This window comes from Lissotriton vulgaris, chromosome 8 (assembly GCF_964263255.1).
Source record: "Lissotriton vulgaris chromosome 8, aLisVul1.2, whole genome shotgun sequence".
NCBI classification, from domain to species: Eukaryota; Metazoa; Chordata; class Amphibia; order Caudata; family Salamandridae; genus Lissotriton; species Lissotriton vulgaris.
The window spans coordinates 21664590-21688826 of record NC_141696.1 but is presented as its reverse complement, the minus strand read 5'-3'; the positions used below and the strand labels follow the sequence as shown (position 1 = coordinate 21688826).

The 24237-nt window shown below is 43.8% G+C and overlaps 1 protein-coding gene across 1 annotated transcript in view; it reads right to left on the bottom strand.

The window, feature by feature from the left end:
* The window catches only part of LOC147693261 (pepsin A-like), a 70361-nt gene that overhangs the window by 8221 nt on the left and 37903 nt on the right, over window positions 1–24237 (bottom strand). Inside the window, exons 6-8 of the mRNA XM_086933656.1 lie at window positions 22897–23013; window positions 12352–12496; window positions 9839–9937 (exon numbers count right to left, since the gene is read on the bottom strand). Coding sequence (XP_086789782.1) covers window positions 9839–9937; window positions 12352–12496; window positions 22897–23013 — 361 coding nt within the window. The remainder of the gene's footprint in view (window positions 1–9838; window positions 9938–12351; window positions 12497–22896; window positions 23014–24237) is intronic.

The window sequence follows — 24237 nt, the reverse complement described above, 5'->3', positions numbered from 1 at the left end:
TTATTACGGTTTTTAAAATGGGACAGAGCGGGGACCCACGTTGCTATAGGCTGATATCACTAATAGACTGCAGTTAAAGTTTTAGGGAGAGTGATTTTAACAGAGCTAATGGATTTGGCTGGATGTGGAAAAGGTTTTAACTAATTTTCAATATGGTTTTAGAAGCGGTAGGGGTACTCTGGATCAGTATCTAAATTTATATTTGTTAGCTGGTAAATATACCACAGCTAAAGCATGGACCTTACATCTGGCATTTATGGATCTTTCGTCGGCTTTCGATTTGGTAAATAGATCCAAGCTTTGACTTATCCTTCTAGACATGGGCATCGATCCAAGTTTAGTCCACTTCCTGGCTGACCTACACAGGGATATCACCACAAGGGTGAGGGTCAACCAAGACGGAAGATGCAAAAGGCTCTTTGCATCTGGTAGAGGCGTTCGTTATTGCTATATTTTAGTACCACTACTTTTTACTTTATATATTAATAATTTAGGCAAGGTGTTAGACTCAACTAGATTGGTCATACCGCGAGTAGGGGACAGGTCTATTCCTGTGCTCCTATACGCAGACAACGCCGTCTTATTAGCCCACACAGCTGTAGGCCTCCAGAGGCTTCTAGATTCCTTTGGGACGTACAGGAATTCTCTGGATCTAATGGAAAGGGGCGACCATTCGTATGGTGTAGTACCACGATCCCCCCGGGAAGCCATCTTGGGCGGGAGGCGAGTCTCGGCTGGTATGCCCGAAGCGGCGTAGCCGGGGCGCGCCTTTTTCCCGCCCTAGAGTGGGCTGGCCTAGACACCGACGCGGCCGGCCACGCCCTCGGAGGCAGGCAGGGGCGGGTGTACGCCCACCCTGAAGACGGATAAAAGGAGCGGAAGCCAAGAAAGCATCCTCTTGTTCCTGTGCTCTGAAGCTGCACCTCCCCGCTGCACGTGAGCTCGAGACGGAACGAAGAGCAATTTTGAGCGTTGTAATCTTTCTTTTGTCTTACAGATATCCCGTCTGAGAATGCCCAAGAGAGTCGGAAAGCGGGTCGGTACCGAGGAGATGCTCTGCATGCTCATGAAGGAGATAGCCGATCTGAAGAAAAAGGTGGAGGCTAAGGACGGGGAGGGAGGACCGAAACGGCCTTTGCAGGGAACAATCCCCGGTGGAAAAAAGCAAGAGACCCAGAAGGGGAGCACTTGGGGGAGAGACCCCGGTTTCCGAAACCCCACGAGAGGAGCCAATCCCGGTGCCGAAAGAGGGGAATCCAATCCCTGTGGTGGTCACCCCCGTAAACAGGGAGGATATGCCCCCCGAGTTAGCGGCACAATTGGCAGCGTGGTTGGGAAACGATAGCGAGGGCGCCACGGCTGACGACGCCCGGGCAGTAATGAGGCAATTGCGGGAATCTAGGGAGGCTGCGAAGGCAACATCTTCTGTTCCCCCGCAGGTTCCGGCGGCTGGAAGTACAGCAGGCCCAAGTTCGGCGACAAGCGCGGGGTCTACTTCAGGTAAGCGGCCATTGCCGATTGCGGGGGAGGGGTCTGTACCTTCTCGAAGGGAGAAGATTGCCCAGCACGTCCCACAAGAAATTAAGGAATTGATTTGGGCGGATAAATATGTAAACATGTTTTCATTGCTTACCGACCATTACGAGATTGAGCATGTGAAGAGTCAAAAGGAGCTCCTGCATCCGAGTGTTTGGCGCGCAAAAATGGCCGCCTTTAAGGTCGACGAGACCATTGGTACTTGGGGCAGAGCGTGGGGCATTTTTACTTCCATCATGGGTGAGCGCAGGCCCGAGTTGTTGACCGAGTTACCCATTTATCAGTCGCGTATTATGGAGTATTCTGTGGCATATGGGGGCAATCAGTGGTTCTGCTATGACAATCTGTTTAGAAAAGCTAAAGAACACAACCCATTGTTGACTTGGGATTGTTACGACTCCGTGTCATGGCAAAAAATGGAGAGTACAGGGATGTTGAAGGTGCCATTGGTAGGGAGTAACGGGGGGGAATCTTCCCGCCAAAACTCCGGGACACCCTTTCGGACGGGTGCAGGTAACGAGTACCACTCGAAGCCGAGTGGCAACACAGGTAAAAGGGGGATCTGTTGGAATTTTAACAGAGGGAAATGTACTAGGCCCCAGGGGTCATGCAAATTCAGACATGAGTGTGGGGGGTGCGGGCAGCCATCCCATCCTGAGTCCATGTGCAGAGCCAAAACGGGTGATAACGGTGGTAAGGGAGGCGCCAAACAGGTCTAATATAGTCCGAGGGGCGCCTTTACCGACCCCGATTGATACCATGGCAATGATTCCTTGGCTCAGCGAATACCCGGATCATGCTTCCGCTGGGGTGTTACGAAACGGGTTTTCATATGGTTTCCGCATCCCAGTGGGGGATTTTCAGGGGGTACCTAATTGTAAGAATCAAATGTCGGTCTTACAGCACACGGCGGTGGTGCAGGTAAAGATTGGGAAAGAGGTGACTCGAGGTCGTGTCGCCGGTCCATTCGATTTGCCACCGGTTGCTAACTTTGTTTGTTCTCCTCTAGGGGTGGTCCCCAAGAAGGACCCGGGTGAGTTTCGGCTGATACATAATTTGTCAGCCCCACGTGGTCTTTCCGTGAATGACGCGATAGACCCGGAAGTGTGTTCGGTGCGGTACGCATCTTTCGATGAGGCCGTTGCCATGTTGAATCGCCTGGGGCCCGGGACGCTGATGGCAAAATCGGACATCGAGTCAGCGTTCCGGTTGCTCCCGGTACACCCAGACGATCAGCGTCTCCTTGGTTTTCAGTTTCAGGGTCGCTATTACATGGATAGATGTATGCCAATGGGATGCTCGATTTCATGTGCCTATTTCGAGAAGTTCAGTTGTTTTCTGCAGTGGGTATTCACAAGGAAGACAGGTTTCCAACATGTTATGCACTATCTCGATGACTTTCTGTTTTTGGGGGCAGCCGGGGATTCTGAGTGTGGACAGGCTTTACATGAATTTTGTGTCCTAATGAATCAATTCGGTGTGCCATTGGCGCCAGGTAAGACTGTGGGTCCCTCGACCTTGATCGAGTTTCTGGGGATCGAGCTCGACTCGGTGGAAGGTTGTTTTCGATTACCCAAGGAAAAAGTGTTAAAATTCAGGTTATCCCTTGAGACGTGTATTCGTGCAACGAAAGTAAACCTGCATCAATTGCAACAGGTGGTGGGTCAGTTGAATTTTGCCCTAAGAGTGATGCCGATGGCGCGCCCCTTTTCCCGCTCGATTGCACAATCCATGGTCGGCTTGAAGGAAGGACATCATCGCACGAGACTCTCGGCAGAGGTTCGCCAGGACATGCGCATTTGGATTGCATTCCTGGCGGATTTCAATGGTCGAATTGTCTGGAACAAACCAGCGGTGTCTTCCGAGGAGTTGGGGCTTTGGATAGATTCGGCGGGGAGTGTTGGTTTTGGCGCCATATTGGGTACACAATGGTCGGCTCAAAAATGGCCGTCATAATAATAAAGGGATCTTATCGTGCGCAAACTTAGCCCAGTGGGCATCAAGGCGCCTAATTCCAAATCCAGCACATAACAAAGAACTCTGCAACTCAACCTGTATAGGCTCTAGAGAAGCACCATGTTTTTAGGGCCTTTTTAAACAGCACCAGAGAAGGTAGCGTCTTCATCTCCATCGGCAGGATGTTCCAAAGCTGTGGGGCAACGACGGAGAAGGCCCTGGCTCCCCATCTGGTGAGCTTAAAGCGAGGGATGGCAAGTTGAAGTTGTCCCGAGGAGCGCAGACACCTTGGAGGGTGATAGCGAGTAAGTAGGGAGCTGATAGCGTCTTTGGGTCCTTCCTCGAGAGCTCTATAGGTCAGACACAGAATTTTAAAATAAATTCTGTGCTGAATAGGCAGCCAGTGAAGGTCTCTCCTCGCAGCAGTAGCAGAAGAAGACCTGGGAAGATCCAGGACAAAGCGTGCAGCAGCGTTCTGCACTACTTGCAGTCGATGTATGAGGCCCTTGTTGGTTTCCATGTAGAGAGAGTTGCAGTAGTCTAGCCTGGAACCAACAAGGGCGACTGCAATCTGCTTGCGTGCTTGAGGGGACAGGTAGCTGCGGATTCTGTTGAGTGTCCTGATCACGCCCCAGCAGGTCGCGACAGTCCGACTCACCTGAGGCATGGTGGCATGAGTGCGGGTTGACGAGTAACATTGCTTTTCTCGAACTGTTCCCTATTCTGGTGGCTTTGAAAACATGGCCTGAAGGGTTTAGGGATCACTCTGTGGTGTTCTGGTCTGATAACATGACCGTGGTTGAGTGTATCAATAGTCAGGCAGCACGATGCAAATTGATTCTGAGACTGCTCAAGGAAATTGTGTTGTTATGCATGCAACTGAATGTACTGTTTAGGGCGCGACACGTGCCGGGGGTGATGAACCAAGCGGCTGATGCGCTTTCTCGTTTCCGTATGCAGGCCTTCTGGGGTTTTCTGCCCACAGCGGACCCGGTGGCGGCACCCTTTCCCGAAGCTCTCTGGTCTCTCGGTGCCCCGAACTACAAAACCTCGTGGGAGAGAGTTTAGCACCCAGGACGAGGAAGGCATATGAAGAGGCGTTCCGTTCCTATTGGGCCTTTTTGGGTACTGCCGGGGGGGAGCTTTGGGGTCAGGAAGAGTTTGTAGTGAGATTCCTGCTCTCTTTACATCAGGCAAGCAAGTCAGTAGCTACGGCCCAGAGGCATCGGGCCGCCATTTCCTTTATGGCAAAGGCTCATGGGATCCAGGACCCGACAGCGTCTTTCGTTGTGCAGAAAGCGCTACGTGGGTGGCAACGCCTTGAGGGTCGCAGAGTAGACGATAGGCACCCGATAGGTCTGGATAGGTTGACCCTGTTATTGTCCGTACTTCCGGCAACGTGTTCATCCCAGTACGAAGCAGTGTTGTTCCGAGCCGCATTTACACTAGCATTCCATGGGGCTATGCGGGTAAGCGAATTAGTGGCAAAGAACAAGCGAGATACGATGGGGGGACTGTGCCGGGAACACATTCAGGTCAGGGAGGAGACGATGACGGTCTTGATTGTTAGGTCCAAATCCGATCAGGGTGCAATCGGGGACCGCGTAATCATTCAGAGGATCCCCGGGTCTTCCATGTGCCCTGTTGTGTGCGTAGAGGAATATTTAGCGCAGAGGGTGGCAGCATGGGGGGGGGACCTTGTTGAGACACGCTGACGCCACCCCACTGACGAGGTTTCAGTTCCGGAGGGTGCTTGCGATGTCTATTTCGGCCGCGGGCTTGAACCCCGGCGAGTTCGGGACCCATTCCTTTCGGATAGGGGCTGCTACTGAGGCTACAGCCAGGGGTCTGAGTGGGGAGCAAGTAAAACGTGTGGGGCGTTGGTCCTCTAATTGTTATAAAAGGTATGTGCGGTTGCACATGTTGTGAAGCTGTAATGATATACTCACGCTTCTTGTCTCTGTTTGATTTTCAGTTACGCAAGCTTACGAAGCGGGGCGGACTGTACAGTCGACCCGACTCCTGGGGACCAGCGGTCAGAAATCACCGTCTGCGAATAGGGAGGTGTGGGTCGTGGGCCACTCATATGTGAGGCGTGCCGCGGACGTATTCAAAGCAGGTGATATGAGTCACATGGCTGGGGAATACGGGTACAGGGTGTCCTTCTACGGAAAGGGCGGGCTCTGTATTGACCATTTTCAAATCTTTTTTGAGGGTTTGTTAGAGCGGACGAGGTCACCGCCGTCTATAATCATAGTCCATCTTGGGGGTAACGATCTGGTGGCCACTGGTAGACGACTTCTTCTCGAGGCAATGCTTTCCACAGTAAGTTGGTTGGCAAGAAGAGTTCCAGGGTGCACGATTGCATGGTCCCATATGATCCCACGGAAAGTGTGGCGGGGGGCTATTTCGGTTACTTCATTGAATCATTCAGTAAGAAAGATAAATAACAAAGTGAGTAGATTGTTTCGTTCAAATACACTGCATTCTGTTTCGCATGGCTGTATCAAAGGGGACAGTATGTATTTGGGGGACGGTGTTCATTTGTCCCGGGTGGGGAACGAGTTACTCATAGGAGACTTCATAGCCTGGTTGAGGGGTTTACAGCATGACCTTTAGGTAGGAGTATTTTGTGGGGGGTCCGGATAGCCGGTCAACTATCCGGCCTGTGGCGGTAAGGTCATGATCGGTGAGCAGTAATTCGAAGATCCCTATGAGGGGGCGTCACCCATTACGGATGGGAGTGCTCGGGGGAGGTGGCCAATTGGCCCCTCAACGGGGAGGCGGTCCTGTCTAAGGAGAGGCCGCCGGAAGGAAAGGAAAGGTGGTCAAGGCCCCTTCCTGGATAGGAGGGGCTACTGCCCCTCCTGGGGAATTTCCCGGGGCCAGGACATCTGCGAGGGCAGATGGGTAAGTTGTGTGGGGTGCGGGAGGGGGTTTACGCTACCTTTTAGACACCTCACACGAGTCCTCGAACGACCGTTAAATGGCGTCGAGTTTATTGGGGCCCCCGTCAAGTACAAAGGGAAATTGGTAGATGCACTTGAGGTACGCCTCTGTGCGGTCGCTCCTCTCACAAGTGAGGGGGGTATTTCTGGTTTAGGGATCTGACACCGGTTACGACCTTGCCGTTGGCCCTTAACGTTAGGATGTAAAATTTCAAGTCAAATGTTTTGTAGGATGTTAGTTCGGCTAGGAGAACCTTTGTATTAGAGATCTGTTAAGGTTAGCCAAACATCGTAATGTGGAAATGAAATTGTACATAATATGAAACTGTTATTTTTATGTTTTAATTTTGGTTCATATTTTTAATAAATACGGCCGGGAAGGGTCACTCCCTTCCCGCCTTCCAAAAGTTCAAGAACTGTTTCCGGTTTCCCAATTCTTGGGGATTGTGTTGAGAGGGGGTGGCGGGTATCTCAGCCATATGGTTGATATAGCAAAATCACACATAATGACAATGGGTCAGAAACATAAATAATCTAAAACATTCTACTGTGAAGGCGAAGTATTGACCAGGGTGACCTCTTTTACTTATTATAGGGTACTTTTTGATGAGAGGTGTCTTTGGGTCCCACAACAGAGCAAATGCGATGGCAAGGGCAACTTCCACTGTGAATGGATTTGCTCAGGGACTGGGGGCCATTCCATTAGTCGCCATGCTTAATATTTATAGGTCTAAATGTATAGCCATCGCATTGTACGGTTCCACGCATCTGGGGTTACAAGTCAAGGGAGGGGATACAGACAGTTGAAAATAAGTTTTTACGTACCCTCTTGTCCTTCTCCCAATCCACTCCACTTTTGTAATTCACCAGGAGCTACGGGCGGACAGGTTGAGGTTGGCCCGAGTGGTTTGCTGGCTTAAAACTTTGCTTAACCCCCAATTAGGTCTAAATCATAAGATCAGTAGGGACTGCGTCACCCTGGAGTAAGTAAATAATATTCTGTGGCAATATTATGTCAATGACACTTTAACTAAGCTTAGACGTCCAGAACTAGTTGATTTTCATGACAAAATAAAAAAAGATGACTTGGGTAAAAATACATTTTCTGAATCTGATGTCAGTAGAGTGGAAGGAGATCGAGTTAATGTAACCGTCAGTTAAAGCCTATTTTAGGTTAAAAACCTCACCCGAGATTGAACCTTATTTGAGGATCGCCACAAAGCCGTTCCATGGCCTGCTTTAACCAGATTTTGCTTCAAATTGATCCATTTCTTTCTGGGTAACTCGCAAGTATGGAGTGGGTTGTGTGAGTTAGGTCCCTGTACCTGTGACACTTTCTCGACTCAGGACACAATGCATCCTTACAATGTTCTGTGACCATTACAGTGTTATCCGCAGGAGGTTTTTAGTTCCAATCTGAAATGGAAAAGGTTTTATACAGGTTAAAGCTACTTTTCTGTACATTCAGTTGCTTAATGACCCATGGGAAATTTTTAAGATTGTATGTTTTTTAGTCGCAGCTGTGAGACTTTGGAAAATATGGCACCCTATGTTATCTTAAGAGTATCCGCTAAATCCTTGTTTTTGTTTTTATCCTTTTAATACTTGCCTTTTTATCTATCAACTACTTTAATTGCAGTGTGCTTTGTTTTATTTGTCTTAACGACAACCAAGATGTTTATGTAATTCAATGAATTCTTGTTTGCATCCTCCCTTACCTTTTTATGTTGGTTCTGATGATATACTGTGTATTGCACTGTGATTTATGAATTGTATTGTGACTTATGTATGGTACTTTTATGGTTTTCATTAACCGAATAAAGTGGTTTTATACTAATACTGATACTGATTCCTTTCATAAAGAGTATTTTCATAGTTGCCTGCAGGGTTAAAAACTGCAAGAGTTGAGCTAAACTTGTACGCCTGAAGCCATGTTTTCCTTCTCAGCCCAGTGAATGGCACAAAGGAGATACAGTCAACGTTCAACTTTCTATACTACTAGCAGCCCGCCCCAGCGTTGCCTGGGGCAGAATGGGGCTTGGGGCAGAATTTGAGGCTTGCGTACACATCTGCCCCCGGCCCCCTTCCGCCCCCTCCCGCCCGTGTCCCGGAGATCCTTACCTCAGCCGCCGGTCCCGCTCCAGGCGCCCCGCCGGCACAGGACGCCACTCTCCAGGTGCCCCGCCCACAAAGGCCGCCACTTCGCACAGCAGCAAGCAGGGCTGCGGCAGTCCTCCCAGCAGGAAACGAGCTTCGGCGCCATTTCCGGAAGTGTTGCCAGGGAGCGCAAACGCAAATGATGTCATCACGCAGACCTCGCGGCCGGCGCTACTTGCAAGGGACTACTTTATTTTTATCTCAAAATTTTTTAAACAACGTATATTTTTTATTTTTAATAGCCTGTGTCCTTCTGCTTGCCCTGAGGTTTTCAACAATGTCTTGGGTGTTTTGATTGGTGGTGTACTTTTCGAGTTTACCTGGCTCAAAGGTTTGTGTTCTCTCTTTATAATAGTAGTATAGATTTGCATTTTTTCATCCCCCATATACTATGGTCTTACTAGAAAGTAAAAAATTACAGTTGAGGACTAGCCAATTTTACCATATTTTAGAGGTCAGAGCACAATGAGGGTGACCACAAAAAGGTAGCACTTTCTCCCATGGGTTGGTTAATGTTTTCTTACCAAACACTGGGGTATTTAACTTTTAATTTGTTGCAAAATGTGTATTGTATAAGTGCACCATTTGACCCCATTTTAATAAAAACAGCCCACAGTCTCTCTGGGATAGGAAGCTCACTCATTCAGTGTAATGCATCACATCTTTCCTAGGAATGGGTATAACTCGTGTAATTCTGTGTAGTGACATCACGTGCAAATTACCCAAAAGTTCTGAAAGAGTAATTCTGCTTTTAGTGCTATTTTCTTAGAGCAGAAATGGCCCATCCCATCCAAAATGGACACACGCATGCATTGTGGGCTAAGAAATAGGGGTAAATGCAGCAGAACATGAATAGCAAGCGCAAACAGCCGCTCGCTAAATGTGCTCTTGCGGTAAAATCCCTCCCCCACCACAAAATTCCTCTTAATTACGTGAGCAGGTGTATCTGTGTTATTATCAGGACTGCTTATCACTTCACGCCATTTAACAATAGCCATTCAATTATGAATAAGAGAGTTTAACTGCCTTATGTTTCCTAGTTTAAAGGACATATTACCCAAGCAAACTGTAACAGTATGACTGTGGCTAAAGCCACAGGTATGTGTAGATGATGGAGAGCTGAGAAGCCTCAGTGCATGGCGGCCACCATGCCCCAGCCCTAGGTTGTTCCACCCAGGAGGTTTGAACTTTAAGGATCTTTCAAACACTGATAAGACAGCACTCTCTGGAAGGACTCTTACCTCACTGATGTAGGCGCTGGCCGGCACAGGATAGTCCACACCACCGATAGTAAAGACAATATCTGGCAGGGAGATGATGGAGCTGCAGTCAACCTCATACTAAAGATGCAAGAAAAAGACAAGGTATGTTAGACTCATTGACCAGCCATGCTCCATATAATAATAAATTCCAATGTGAGGGCAAAAATTGTAGGGTGTAATTTCAGCTGCACATTATATTGTACACATTACAACATGTATGGTAGAGGTCCGGGCTACAAGAAAAAACACTCAGCTGGTACCAGGCAAGCAGGCCCTTAAGACCCTGTAACAAATCCCTCCTCACTCCGCTCAGAGTACGTACTGTCAGAAACGGGGTCGGGCTATTTCTCTTCTTGCCCCCACTCTGTGGAACAAACTGCCTTTACACCTACGTATCACCTCTGACCATAACCATTTCCGCCAGAATCTAAAAACATGGCTGTTCGACCATTAGCTCTGTCCCTCTTACGCTGACAACCTAGGAGCCGTCCGCCAGTGCCAAGAGACATTCGGGTGATGTGTGCGCTAAATAAATGTTCCTGATTAGATTAGATTAGATTATTTGAGGGCATATGCCTAGATGCATCAACCTTTTTAGGAAGTGCAAACGGTGCGAATCGCAAAATGCGGCCGTTTGCACTTCCTAAATTGGTTTCTGGGATGCATCAAGCATTTTTGGAAAATCGCTATTTTTAGCGAATTCCAAAAATGCGATTGCTTTTAAGGAATCGCAAATTTGCGATTCCTTAAAAGCAATGCATGATTATTTTTAAAAATGCGATTTCTCAATTAGGGATTGCAAATTACCACGAAATTGAACCTCGTGGTAATTTGCTAAAATGTGTCAAAATGCCCAAAGATGCATTTTAAAACACTGTCATGTTACAGACACACATGTCCTTAGGACATGTGTGTGTGTAACATGCACTTTAAAATACATTTCAGGGGTGCAGGAGGGGTTCCTTTGGACCCCCCCCTGCACCCATGGAATGCACTAACATTTTGCGAATTCCAATTTGCGAATTCGCAATTCCCATTGATTCCTATGGGCCTTTTGGCCCATAGGAATCAATGGGAATTGCGAAATCGCAATTTGGAATTCGCAAAATATTTGCGATTCGGTAAAAATTGCGATTTTTACCGAATCGCAATTAAATTGCGAAAATAATGATGAATTGCCATTTGCGATTCCGTATTTGCGTTTCCTTATTTTTTGCAAATAAGGAATCGCAAATGCAAACGTTGATGCATCTACCCAATAGTTCAAGCAACGCAGAGCAGCAAGTAAGGGTTCTGAATTCCACTCCATTGTGTGAATGGGAGAGACCAGAACTGCGGCATATATACATAGAAGTGTCTCAGTCTTACTGTGGCCCTGCGCTGATGCACATGCGGCTGCCATGTGCTAATGCAGTCATCCTGGCCTCATAATGAAAGGGTGATTCTGTTGTACTCAGCACAGCTTTTGTGCAGGAATGGGGTACAAGAGCGATGCTTTCAGGCAGGTGCCTCTTTCTGTGTGTGCTGTAGAATGCAGCACACACCAAAGATGAAAATGCCAGCAGAAATAAAATATTTCTCCTTGTTACCCTTGCCTCAGGGCAGCACAGGGTTTTGCTGCAAGTCCTTGCGTGCAATTCTTTATAGATGGGGATTTGCATCAAAACCCAGGGGTGGTTCCTTGGGAGCGTCAATGCTTCACCCATGGAATGTCCCCTTGATACAAATAATACAAGACGGTGTGTTGCACTACAAACAAACGCAAATTGTGTTTTTCATTGGTTTCTAAATCTCAGCAGAAGACTTTGTGCTGGGTTGCAATTAAAAATTAACAGAATCTCTTTGTAAATATGGTCCTGGATGTTTTTCAAACACACTGTCATGCTCCTATCAGTAAGCGGTAAGGTACGTACTCCAAATGGCTTACAGTTCTTTGAAAGCCTGCTGATAAAACTGCAGCACAAAAACTAGTCGAAGAGAGGGTAAAATGCACCTGGAATTGTATCACCTTTCAGAGAAATGAGAAAATGATATGACGTGGTCAAAGGCTGCACTATGCTGAGTGTTAATCTAGACTCAACAAGGGTTAAACATGGCAGCGTCTCAGTGGTAAAGAGCAAATCTGTATCTGCCCATTGTGTACGCGTTCATGTTCTCATGCTTGATGCAGGGGGTACACATGTTTACCTGTTCTTGCTAATCTTAGATTGCATACCATTGAAATGCATGGTGTCATTATTCGAAAGAGCACAGTGCTTGTCAATTAAAGGGAAATACATCTATAAAATATCCAATAGGAGCTCATTACTGAAGACACTAGAGGGTGGCGGCATCTGAGTACAATTCTTCAAACATAAGCTACATGGGGTAATACTCCCAACAGATTGAACATCACTGTAAGCACATATAGATCGAAGCCATAAGGCTCCCAAGGTATCTCCTCTCCCTGTAGGTGACCTCTTCACCTAACCTGAGAAATCTCAGATACTTACCTCTCCATCTGAGTTCTCACTTGCTCCAATCGCATTCTGGATACTTGCGAGTCCAGCGGGTGACGCATCAAGATTTGTGGTCCCGGTGTCCACGATGGCTTGACACCCCCCATCACAGGCGACAACGTTCCCATTCATGGAGACACTAAGATGGGAGAGAAGAGACCAATTCAAGGGAAGGTCAGACCAGCCAAAATGAGCATGAGTCTTGTTTTTGTGAGTCATGAACTTAAACTGACAGAAGAATTGTGGACTTAATTACTGTAAAGAACTTGGATCCTGTTTTCCTAATGGAGCCTGAGACAATCGATTATGGACATGCATATTCCAGGAGAATACTCTATCATCCACCTGGACAGAATAAACAAACTCATGGGGAGTTCCCAAAAAGCTCATGAGATATTTGAGTTCACCGATCAATACTCCAGCTTTCAAAGCCTGTTGACTTAAGTTGAATGAAAATGATCCGATGTTGTTCCGTACCATATACCATCCAGCAGTGCATCCCTTATTGAATCAAATGATGGAGTCTTTATTTGAGACTTTAATCTCCGCTGGGCAACAAAAGAGAAACTTTCTCATCTTTCCTTGTTCCATTTGTATATGTTACTATTACCTCTGTCAACTGTTTGCAAATCCCACTCACACAAAAGATCCCACTCTAAGCCTCCACTAACCCTGGTTAACTGATTCGACTACATCTACATCATTTTCACTCACATATCCTCAATAATGATCATGGCTGGGCAGTTATGAAGATCTGCAGAACCTCATCAATCTTTTACTTGTCTCAGAAGTAGCTCATTCACTTCAACTTATAGAGCCATGTTTGCCATGCATTTTTGCAGTCGCAAACGCCCTGATCAGGCTGTTTGCAACCAAAACAATGCATTTTGGTATGTATAACATGTTACTGGATCACAATTTTGAATTGCAAATACATGCTGATTCGGTATTAGGAAGGGGCGTGCTAAGGGTGTCCCTTCCTAACACCGAATCGCAGCAGAATGTATGAATGTTTTGTGATTGAAATGCAGTCACAAATCATTTACATTTCCCACGGACTTCAAGTAGGTGGTAACCCATTCACAAAGGGTAAAGGGTCCCCAAGGATAGCGAAAACCTTTTTTCACAGCAGACAGTGGTCCAGGGACCTCTGACTACTCTTAAACAAGCATTAGTAATGCATAGGTTTCACCCAGGTGCTGAATAATGAGTAGTTGATATTAATCACCGCAGGAGACAAAGGGACGAAGGAACGAAGGAAAGATCTCCCTGACAAGCATTACAGGAGTGGACAGGAAGTAGCACAGAGGTCAGAGCTACTGACTCAAGAGCTGGGGATCCTGGTTTAAGTCTTGGCAGAGCAGCATCCTGTGATTATGGGCAAATCACTTAATCTCTCCCAAGTTGTGCTATCAAATACATCTGCTGCAGGGCAGAAAGAGGCAAAATGTTAACAGTATTTTGGCTACAGGAAACTGATAAGAAAAGCAGATGAAGAACAAGCATTGGTAAATGTGGGAAAATATGCTACAGCCAATAAAAATGGAGGAAAAGTAATTGGCAAGCACAGGAACCAATGAAAAGCCAGGAAAGACAGGGGGATGAAAGCACCTTTTAATTTTATATTAAAAACAACAGATTTCAGAAGCACATCACAAACAAAACCTAAAAATTGGTGCAATGGGAGATGACAATCAATCAGAGTGCTCTTACAGGGACTTGGGAGGGACAAACACATAGTTGACAAGCTGGGGCGCGAATAAGAAGCAGGCAATTAAGTGACAAGTAAAGCCAACCAATGGTGAGTTATGAGCAGGCTCTAAGCCCCTCTGTTGCTGGTAAGGCACAAGGGGGCATATTTACAATCCCCTATCGCAACAGGAACATCACATTCCGACATTCCTGTGGCGCTAGGGGCTTTGCCTTATTTACAAGATGTCCTTTCACTATGCTTAGTGTGAAAGGGGTGGGCAATGGGTGTTGTGGTGGGCTTTCCACCAGATCCTTGTTGCATGCCTGGAGACTTAGAATTAGGATTCTGAACTTTCAAAGAACTAATTGAACCGAATATGAAGTACTGCATGTGTTTGTCATGTTTACATACTGTTTATGGTATAGTTATTTTAAATCATAAGACCTGGAATTCTCAGGAGATCTAAATGTACAATAGCATCATACTCATCCGTTTAGGAATTTTTAGGCAGCAAATCGATGATGAAACTCTGTTAATCACACTCTGCTAAGCATATCAGTGATATTAGCATACTTTCACATGCATTGACTCTTTTCATTGTTGCTGAATGCACACCGTTTTCTTTGCTCTGAGTATAGACGGAGGGGAACAGATTTCTCTTTGACTAAGTGGCTTTTCCCCTGCGTCCTTGTCTATTTTTGCTGTGCGCTTTTTTAGCTTATTGACAGATTGAGACTTCCATTAAAGTCTCTTCATCGTACCTCTTGTCAGTGAAGTTTCAATCTCCGTCAGAGCCTCGTCTTCAGGTACTAAGCCCAAGAGGGTTAAAAATTACCCCCTCTTTTCATTTTGTTGTCTCAAAATCCTGTTCTTGATACCATTTTGGATGACGTGAAGGGGTTAAAATCTTTTATGTCCTCAACTAATGAAAAACTCCGACAAATGGAAGACAGATGGCTTAATATGGAAGCTATGGTGTTTGACATGGAGCAACGCATCAGTGGGTTACATGCTGTTTCAACCAAGATTCCTGCCTTAGAGCAGGAAATCCAACATCTCATGCTTCACACCGAGGATCTTGAAAATCATAATAGGCGTAAAGACCTGCGTCTATATGGACTACCAGAAAATCTTGAAGGACCGGATCTTCTTCTTTTCCTAAAGAGATTTTTGTCAGAACTTTTGGATCTTCCTCCAGAACCTCCTCTAAATATCCAACATGCCCATCGCCTTGGTCGTTTACAACCAAATGCTTTAAGACCCAGAGGAATTATAATGTTGTTTCTAGAATTTACTGATCTCATGCGAATTCTTTCAGAAGCTAAAGTGAAACATCGTCTCATATGGTCAGGTCATATAGTTTATATCTCACAAGATCTCTCCTTTGCCACTAATGCAAGAAGAAAGGAATTTTTGGCCCTTCATCCTCAGACAATTGCATATTCTCTATGGCATTTTGCATTCCTGCTTGTGTAAAATTACTCATGAGGACTTGATACGCTCTTTTGACAGTCATACTAAATTGAAGTCTTTTCTCCAAAGTCTCTTACTGAATTCTGCTGATGGCTCTTCCCATTGTCTTTAATTTTCTTGCTTCTTTTCTATTTCTAACTCCTTATGGCTGTTCATATTTCTATCTCTTTCTATCTTTTTTCTGTCGTTCCGTCTGTCTTCGGTGCTGTTGCACCCCATGCACTTCTCGTTTACCTTTTCACTTGGTTCTGGATATCTTTCCTTAATCTACCTCCTCATTTTCCTATTTCTTTTTCCTTCTTTCTTCCTAGTCTTACTCCTTTTTCTATTCTTTTTTGTTTGTTCCACTTTCGTGATGATATTCTGCATGTTGCATGTGCCTATTGTTATTTTTTATTGCTCTACAGTTTGTTTTTTCTACTTATCTCATATGTGGTGTTTTTTCCCTTACAGCTGTTCCCCTGAAGTGTCTCATCTCCATCCATGTATTACCTTCCCATCCCTCCAATATGTGTAATGTTGTTACGTGGAATGTTTGTGGTATTGGACACTCCGTTAAAAGTCAAAAGGTACTCTCTCATCTGTCTAAACTAAATTCTCATGTTTCATTCATCCACAAAATGCTTTGTAATGAAGCAGAATCGCTTAAATAAAAAGACAACGGGTGGGTCAAGTTGTTTACTCTTCTGCACCTAATCGGTAGGGTGGTGTTGCTATAATATTTCATATATTGTTACTTGTACAAATTGTATCTACACAATGTGAAGCTGATGGATGCTGGGTAATGGCCAAGGTTGTAATACAAAAAAACAACATCTCTTATTGAATATTTATGGCCCTGTTAAGCCAGACCCAGAATTTTGGAATAGTATTAAGATTTAGCTTTCCTCCATTGATAACCCAAATATTATTGTTGCTGGTGGTTTTAACCAATGGTTGGATCCTTTCTCTGATAGACAATCCAAGTGTAAATTCAACCCTGATAAAACCCGTAAATCATTTCAATCTGCCATTGCCTCTCGTTTATTATATGATGTTTGGAAGACCTGTAACTCTGATTCCCTTAAATTAACCTTTTTTTCTAATGTTCACCATAACTGTTCCAGAATTGATTACATTTTGGTTAGTAAACCCTTACTCCCACCAATTCAATCTACGGTGATTGGATCTATTTTAATTTCTGATCATGCACGTGTCATCTCTGTTCTTGACCTGTCCCTGAGTTCTCCAAAATTTGATAGTTGGAAACTTAATAATTATTTGTTATCAGATAATGTTTTTATAAATGAAGCTACTGCTTTTAATAATGAGTTTTTTACTTTTAACAATCCTTTGGACACCTCTATTCCCAATAATTGGGATGCTTTTAAGGACTCCTTCCATGCATTTACTATTTCATATTCATTAAAAAAGAAGACACTTGCAAAGGCCAAGTATGCAGCTTTACTACAACAACTTAAACTGTTGGAACACTTATTTTACTTCTAAATCTCCCTCAGTTCTTCATAAACTAATTAAGGCCAACTCTGCTCTTGAGAAACTTGCTACAGTTGATGCTTGTAATGTCCTTCTTAAAATTAAGTCTAAGTATCATGGGGGTCAAAATAAAGCTGGCAAAATGCTGGCCAATTACTTAAGAATTAAATCTGAATGTAAAAGTATTGGTCCTATTTTAAATGAATCTACTAACATTTTAGGGTCCTCTGATTAGGATATTGCTACTGAATTTCATGGGTATTACCAATCTTCATATTTTGATGATACGAATCCCTCTAGTCAAAATTTACACACCTTTTTTTCTGGTCTCCCTAAACCCCCCTCTTTACCTGATGAATTTGATTTACTAGAAAGAGAGATTACTCTTCAAGACATAACTGATGCCATTAGATCCTTTAAAAAGTCGAAAGCGCAAGGCCCTGATGGTCTTTCTCTTGATTTCTTTTCTACTTTTTCCTCTATTTTTGCTCCCAAACGTCTGGCCCTTTTTTAACTCATTTCCGATTGATTGTAATGCCTGTGGTTCCTTTATGGAAGGGTTGATTGTTCTTATTCCCAAACCTGATAAATATCACTCCCTTTGTAAAAACTATCGTCCCATATCATTAATTAACTATGATTGTCAGATATTTTCTAAAATTGTTGCCTCTCGACTCAAGAACATTATTCACTATTGGTCAAAACTGATCAAGCTGTTTTGTTAAGGGCAGATTGACTGCGGACAACGCTTGTATGTTTGCTAATGTTATCTCCTTTGGAAGGAAATATAAGTCTCCACTTTCTGCATTGTCCTAAGATGCCGAAAAGGCTTTTGATCATTTAAACTGGCAATTTATGTTTAAAACACTACAATGGTTTGGTTTTGGTCCCACTTTCATTTCTTATGTTAAATTGTTATATTCTTTTACCCATGCTAGTATTTTTTTGAATGACCGTTTTTCTTAAAAAAATACTCTATATAGGGGTACTCGTCAGGGTTGTCCTCTTTCATCTTTGCTTTTTGTTTTATGTCTTGAACTCTTCCTTGAGCGTATTTGTTTAGATACAATTATTTCTGGCTTTTACACATAATTCCATAGAAACTAAACTATCAGCATATGCTGATGATATTTTGGTATATAAGTCCACTCCCAATACCTCTCTCCCTCCCTTTTTAGATGAGATTCAGTTATACTACAGTATTTCTAGATATAATTTAAACTTTTTTAAAACAGAAGTCTTACCCTTGAATTCTCTATGTTATCAATACATGTTTAATGATACTAACTTTACTTGGTGTCCCACAAAAATTCAATACTTTGGTTTTTGGTTCTTATCTACTCTATCTACCACAATTAGTTTTACGTTCAATGTACTAATTACCAAAATACATTCTCTTCTTCAATCTTGGCCTACCCTTCATTTATCTTGGTGGATGAGATTGGATACTATTAAAATGATGATTCTACCACATGCCCCTAATACACTATCTATGTTACCCTTTCGGATCCCTATCTCATATTTTTCACAAATTAATTCTATTTGTACAAAGTTTTTATTGAATAACAAGCATCCCCGCATTGCTCTTATAACACTCAAACGTCCCAAAACAGAAGGTGGTGGGCGTTTTCCTGATTTTAAATCTTAGCATCCTGCATTTTTAATCTGGCAATTGTTTGCCCTAACTTATAATTTTGCTGATATCCCTATCCCCCTTTGGATTCTTTTTGAGCGTTCCCTACTAAAAGATTTTTCTTTTCGTAATATAATTTATATGTCTAATTGTACTTTCATATCAGATAATCCTATCTTAAAATATTCTCAAGAGTTATTGTACAATATTTTGTCCAAACCTTTTCAATGTTTTTGTCCTCTTCTGTCTGGTATAATAAATGTATCAAATATAAATGTAAATCATTGTATTACAAACATTGGAAGGAGAAGGGAATTATGCTCACTCATCAATAATTCGGTGTAACTCTGTTATTCCCTGAGTTACAATTGCAATATCATTTACCTGACTAATTTCTTCATGAATACCTTTTAATATCAACAGCTTTGCAATCCTATTTAACCTCTAATAATTTCCCCTCAGTTTCTCCCTCACTTATTCCATCCACTCCGTTATATAGTATCTCTCAGGAACATAGGCCTAAGGATGTTCATATAAATAAGATGTTATTATAACCTATTACTGAACAACCTAAATCCCTTATAGAATTAGTCTGGGAAACAGACTTATCTTTGTCACATCCTATCTCTTCTTGGGATAAATTATGGTCCAAGATATTTAAAACCTCTATTGCTGCTCAAATTACTCAGTTCCTATACTTTATTTAAAGTAGCGCTGTTATTACTCCTGTTAGTATATCCAAGTTTTCTCCTACTTCCTCATCTCTTTGTTGGTCTTGTTCTGAGTACACTGGGACTTTAATTCACTAACGGTATGATTGTTCTAATGTATTGAAGTTTTGGCAATCTATTTGGTCCAAATGTATGAAAATATTTCAATGTAATAATCTACTATCACTGCAAAATGTATTTCTAGGTTCATCCTCGCCTGCTTTTGATGATTTTACTCCTATTTCGTTGTTATTTGATCTTTTTATTGCTCTAGCATTTAAAGTTATTTGTCCTGCTGGAAAGATAATTTGAAATTATCATCTTTAACCTGGTGGAACTATATTTGTGATGTGCACAGAATTGCTAATGCCTCAAACTTTTTCTCAAAAAATTAAATCTGACCTTTAGTTACCCTTCTTATCTTTCTACATATGCACCTGTGCTTCAATTCCTACTTTTTTGCTAGTCTTCTATTTTCATATATCCTTTATTCATATATATCTTTTTCTCTTTCTCTTCTCTCTCTCTTTCTCTTCTCCCTTTTCTCTCTTTTTCTTCTTTTTCCTCTCATATTATTTGCTCATCTTTGTTTTTTTTATATATTAAGGGGCCGATTATGATCGCGGACGGACTTGCGTCCGTCCGCGATCATTGAGGAGGAGGGGACGTCCGCATGGGCTGCGGAGTCCCCTCCTGTGCGATTAGGATGTGACCGCCACCCTGGCGGTCACATCCTCTATTTTTAACATTGCCGCGGGTGCAGCTTCAAGCTGCACCCGCGGCAATGTTAAAAATGCACGCATTGCATTTGCATGCAGAAAGAGGCAGGCACCGCGCGGTGCCTGCTGCTTTCTGCATGCAAATGCAGGGGGGTACCATAGGTACCCCCCATGTGCACCCCCCACCCCCCCTTCACCTAGGAGGCCCGCAACGGGCCCCCTAGGTGAAGATCCATATGCTTTTCCACGGCGGAAAACCCGCCGCGGAAAAGCACTTTTAAAATCCCATCCTGATATGGCGGACGGTGTCTGAAAGACACCGTCACCATATCAGAGCTTTTCCGCCGCGGTTGTAATCCGACCGCGGCGGAAAAGCTGCGGACGGAAACCAGGACCCACCAGCCATCCTAATGTGGCGGTGGGTCCTTGGTCAGTCCGCTGCGGTTTTTCCGCATCCTCAGGGCCGGCGGTGGCTTCCGCCGGCCCCGAGGATGCGGAAAAACCGCAATCCTAATGACCCCCTAAGTGTTATATTTTACTCACAATGTGTTCATTTGCTTGATAAAGTTTTTCTCTTTCTGTAAACTCAATAAACATTAATAAACAAACAGAAATTAGTGGATTTCCACCTTCTTTGAAGCATTGGCAAACTACTTCTGTTTTTGCAATCGGATTTCAGTCACAAAACAATCATACATTACATTCCTATTGGATATTTGGAAGGGACATGTACAACATGCCCCTTGCAGATATGTAATCTGTTTCCATTTGGGATCCCATTTCAAAAGTCAGAAAACATTTGCTGACTCCTGATATAGGATTAGCAAATAAGACAAAAAAACATTATAACAGTTGCAATGCCAAATCACAGGAATTGCAGTCATTACAAATGCTAAGTCCTTCTGGCTCACAATCCTTCGCTGCTGCAACAGTTGCGAGTCTATGCTTGGATTGTGATGAAGGTACTTAGGACATCTTGTAATTTCTTTCATCAGGTGCACTGGCAGTGGCCCAGGCTTGAATCATCTTGCAGGTACCGAAAACATCTCACAAGGTCTTTTCAGTGGCATTGTAGGCCAGTTCAAACTTGGCTGGAGGTGAAAATACCCAGGTGATTTTAGGAGAGTCTGTCAGCAGCATCAGAGTGCAATCCAGGCTCAGATAGGGATATAGGTACCCAGGAGATCTCGCAAGGTTCTTCAACGGCAGGATTGGATCATGAGGAAGGTACCCTAGTGTTTTCCCTTGAGAGAGTAGAAATATTGATCGGAGACAGAACACTCTTTCATCACTACTATCATATTGAGAAGTCTGCACTGGAGTAGAGGTTTTCAGCATCATGAATATTCCTTGAGCAGCAGAAAGAAGCAGTGCCTTCTGGTGCACGCGCAGTGGGCTATCACTGAACAAGCTCCCGGAGCTGAAAATAAGTGCGAGCAGCGTGACTTGCTGAAGTTATGTGACCCCACAAAATTCTGCAGAGTTAAACCCACCCCTAATTTGCAACCCCCACCATCAGAGGTACCAAAATTAGTGTCATTAGGGACACGGGGCAGCTCGTCCTTATCAACATTTGTTGGGGCTCCAATTTCCTTGTTTTTTTGTAAATGTTTTTTATTACACTGAATAAAAATGGAGTGCAATTAGCTGGAATATGATAAGTGAAAATACTTTTAAATTAATTGTGTGGGCATGCCTTCAGGTGAGAGTGTGTTTATGTGGCAGACAGTGCGTGTAAGTGTGGTTGTATGTGTATAAGTAAGAATGTGTGTGTGACTTAACGAAAAGGTCAAATTGGGTGTGGTGTCACATCCGGTACCCCAGGCCTTTTAGCAAATGGATGTTAATGGGTGTTTTTGCAGTTTAGGAATATTTTACTGTATGTTTTTTTGTAGAGCTATTCTAGTAGTACAAAGTGCTAAAAAATGACATTTTTGTTTGAGGATGGATATGCCCTAAGTTTCATTGATGACTTCCTAGTTGCCAGTCACATTGCACTACAATGGAAGTTCCCTTGCAGAAAATGCTTTTACCAACTAGGTACGGAGGCTAAAAGCTGTGCAAGGCTTAGGAGCCTGTACTGGGGGACTCCTCTGAAGAGCTGTGCACAGCAAAATGACACCACCTCAATAATTACTGTAATGTCACCAAGCTATAGTGCAAGGAAGTGTGGGGCATATTACCAAGCAATAGCGATAATTATCGCTATTGCTTGGTTAGAGACAAAAATTTACCGCTGAGCTGCGGCGATTTTTACCGCAAATAAACCTTGGTATTACCAAGGCTTACCGCAAATGCGATAAAAATCGCCGCAATGCATGAATATCGCTGAAAAGTCTGCGATATTCATGCATTACCGAGCTAATGCTCTTAGCCATGTTATCCACCTCCCATTGGATAACATGGCTAAGTCAGGAAAATACAAGGTGTAAAAAAAGTAGTGCTAACCGCGGTTAGAGCTGCTTTTTTTATCACTAACAGGGTTAGCGTAATCCTTGATAATAGGAGAAATGTCGCTTAACAACATTTCTCCTATTATTTTTCTCTGGAACGCCCCCTTTGCATCTCATTAGAGATGCAAGGGGAAGCTTAGAGAAAAAAGGTGCTAACATGCGAATTTGCGTGTTAGCACCCTGTTGCTAATAGGGAGATAATTTTATCTCTGCTTTCTTGGCTTTTAAAGCCAAAAAAGCGGAGATAAATCCCAAGATAATATGCCTCTTAGGGTCTCAGGGCGCTATTTAAGCATCTTTAAGCCTCTTTAAGCTTCTCTGAAGCATGCCCTGACAGGAGGTTTGTTGTATTACATGATAGGAGATATTTAGCGACACATACCTGTCGATGCTGATCTGCCAGTAGCGCTGCCTGGACACCGGCACCCAGTTGAGCTCTCCAGAGTAGTAGGATGAGTCAATTCCACCAAAGATCACCACACTCCCACTGTCTCCTTCCCTGTGAGAGGAAGAAGAGAACAATTTGAGATGTCATCAGTGATGTCATAAATGATGTCATAGATCATGTCATGAGTGATGTCATGTGTTAGGTCATAAACAGTGTATGTTGGGGGAACAAGGGATATTTAGCTCTGCTAACTATAACCAGTGATTTTCTGTGTTTCTTTTAGTTCAAATCATTGATGTTGTCGCTGACAGATTTCACCTAACTACTATTTCCTATTTAAAGAGGCGAGAGGCTGCATAGCCCCCTTTACCAAGCTCTTTTAGACCCTAGAGACTCCATCCCTCAGGGATATATTTTGTTATTAAAGGGGAGGGCCCCCAATACATTATGAGCTTTAAGAGGGGCCATGGGCCCCATCCCCATATACACTAATTTCCACTCTAGGGATTGGCTCCCTGGTGATTCTGAAGACTTAGGAAGCAGGGCTGTGCGGCCCCCTCCCCTCCATGCACATTTCAGCCCTGGGAAAGCCCCCTTCCGCTTTTTTTCATGAGATATTCTCCGGGGGCCTTTAATGGCTTGTGAAGAGGGGGGTCCCCTTCCTCCTATTGAATAAGGCCCTGGGGGTGACTCCCCCGGGCATATAAATAATATATAAGGCCCATGGGATGGCAGCAATTTCTGCTGACTTTTTGGCCCCAGGGGGCTTTCCACTGCCTCTCCCTTTGGGGCCTAGGCAGTCAGGGTTCATATTCACCATTTCAGGCATTATGACAAATCCTACAGATTACCATAGAGGACATTGGGCACTCAGAATCTCCGGGTCCATAAAGTCCTGACGAGACCCTGCTACGGGGCCCAAACGTTTTTGATTGACAAAGTAGCATTCTAGTTATAGGGCATTAATGACTTGGGGCCAGATGTAGGTAAATGGCATTTACCGATTCCTAAAAACCTAATTTTACCGAGTCTGTATTTACAAATCGGTAAATGCCATGTAGGTATTTTTACCGATTAATTTACAGAATCTGTAGAAATCGGTAATTACCGAATCGGTATTTTACAGAATCTGTAAATTTACCGAATCGGTAAATTTACCGATTCTGTAAAATTTTGGCCCCCTACATCTCAATCACCAAATACCAAGTATTTGGTGACCTACATCTGGCCCTAAAACACTAATCTCAAATGTAAAGTTTTTGATACAAAAACACAACTTGTTTTTACTGCAATTGTTCATCAATGTTGTTTTGCTGTGGTTTTCTCTTCACTGGG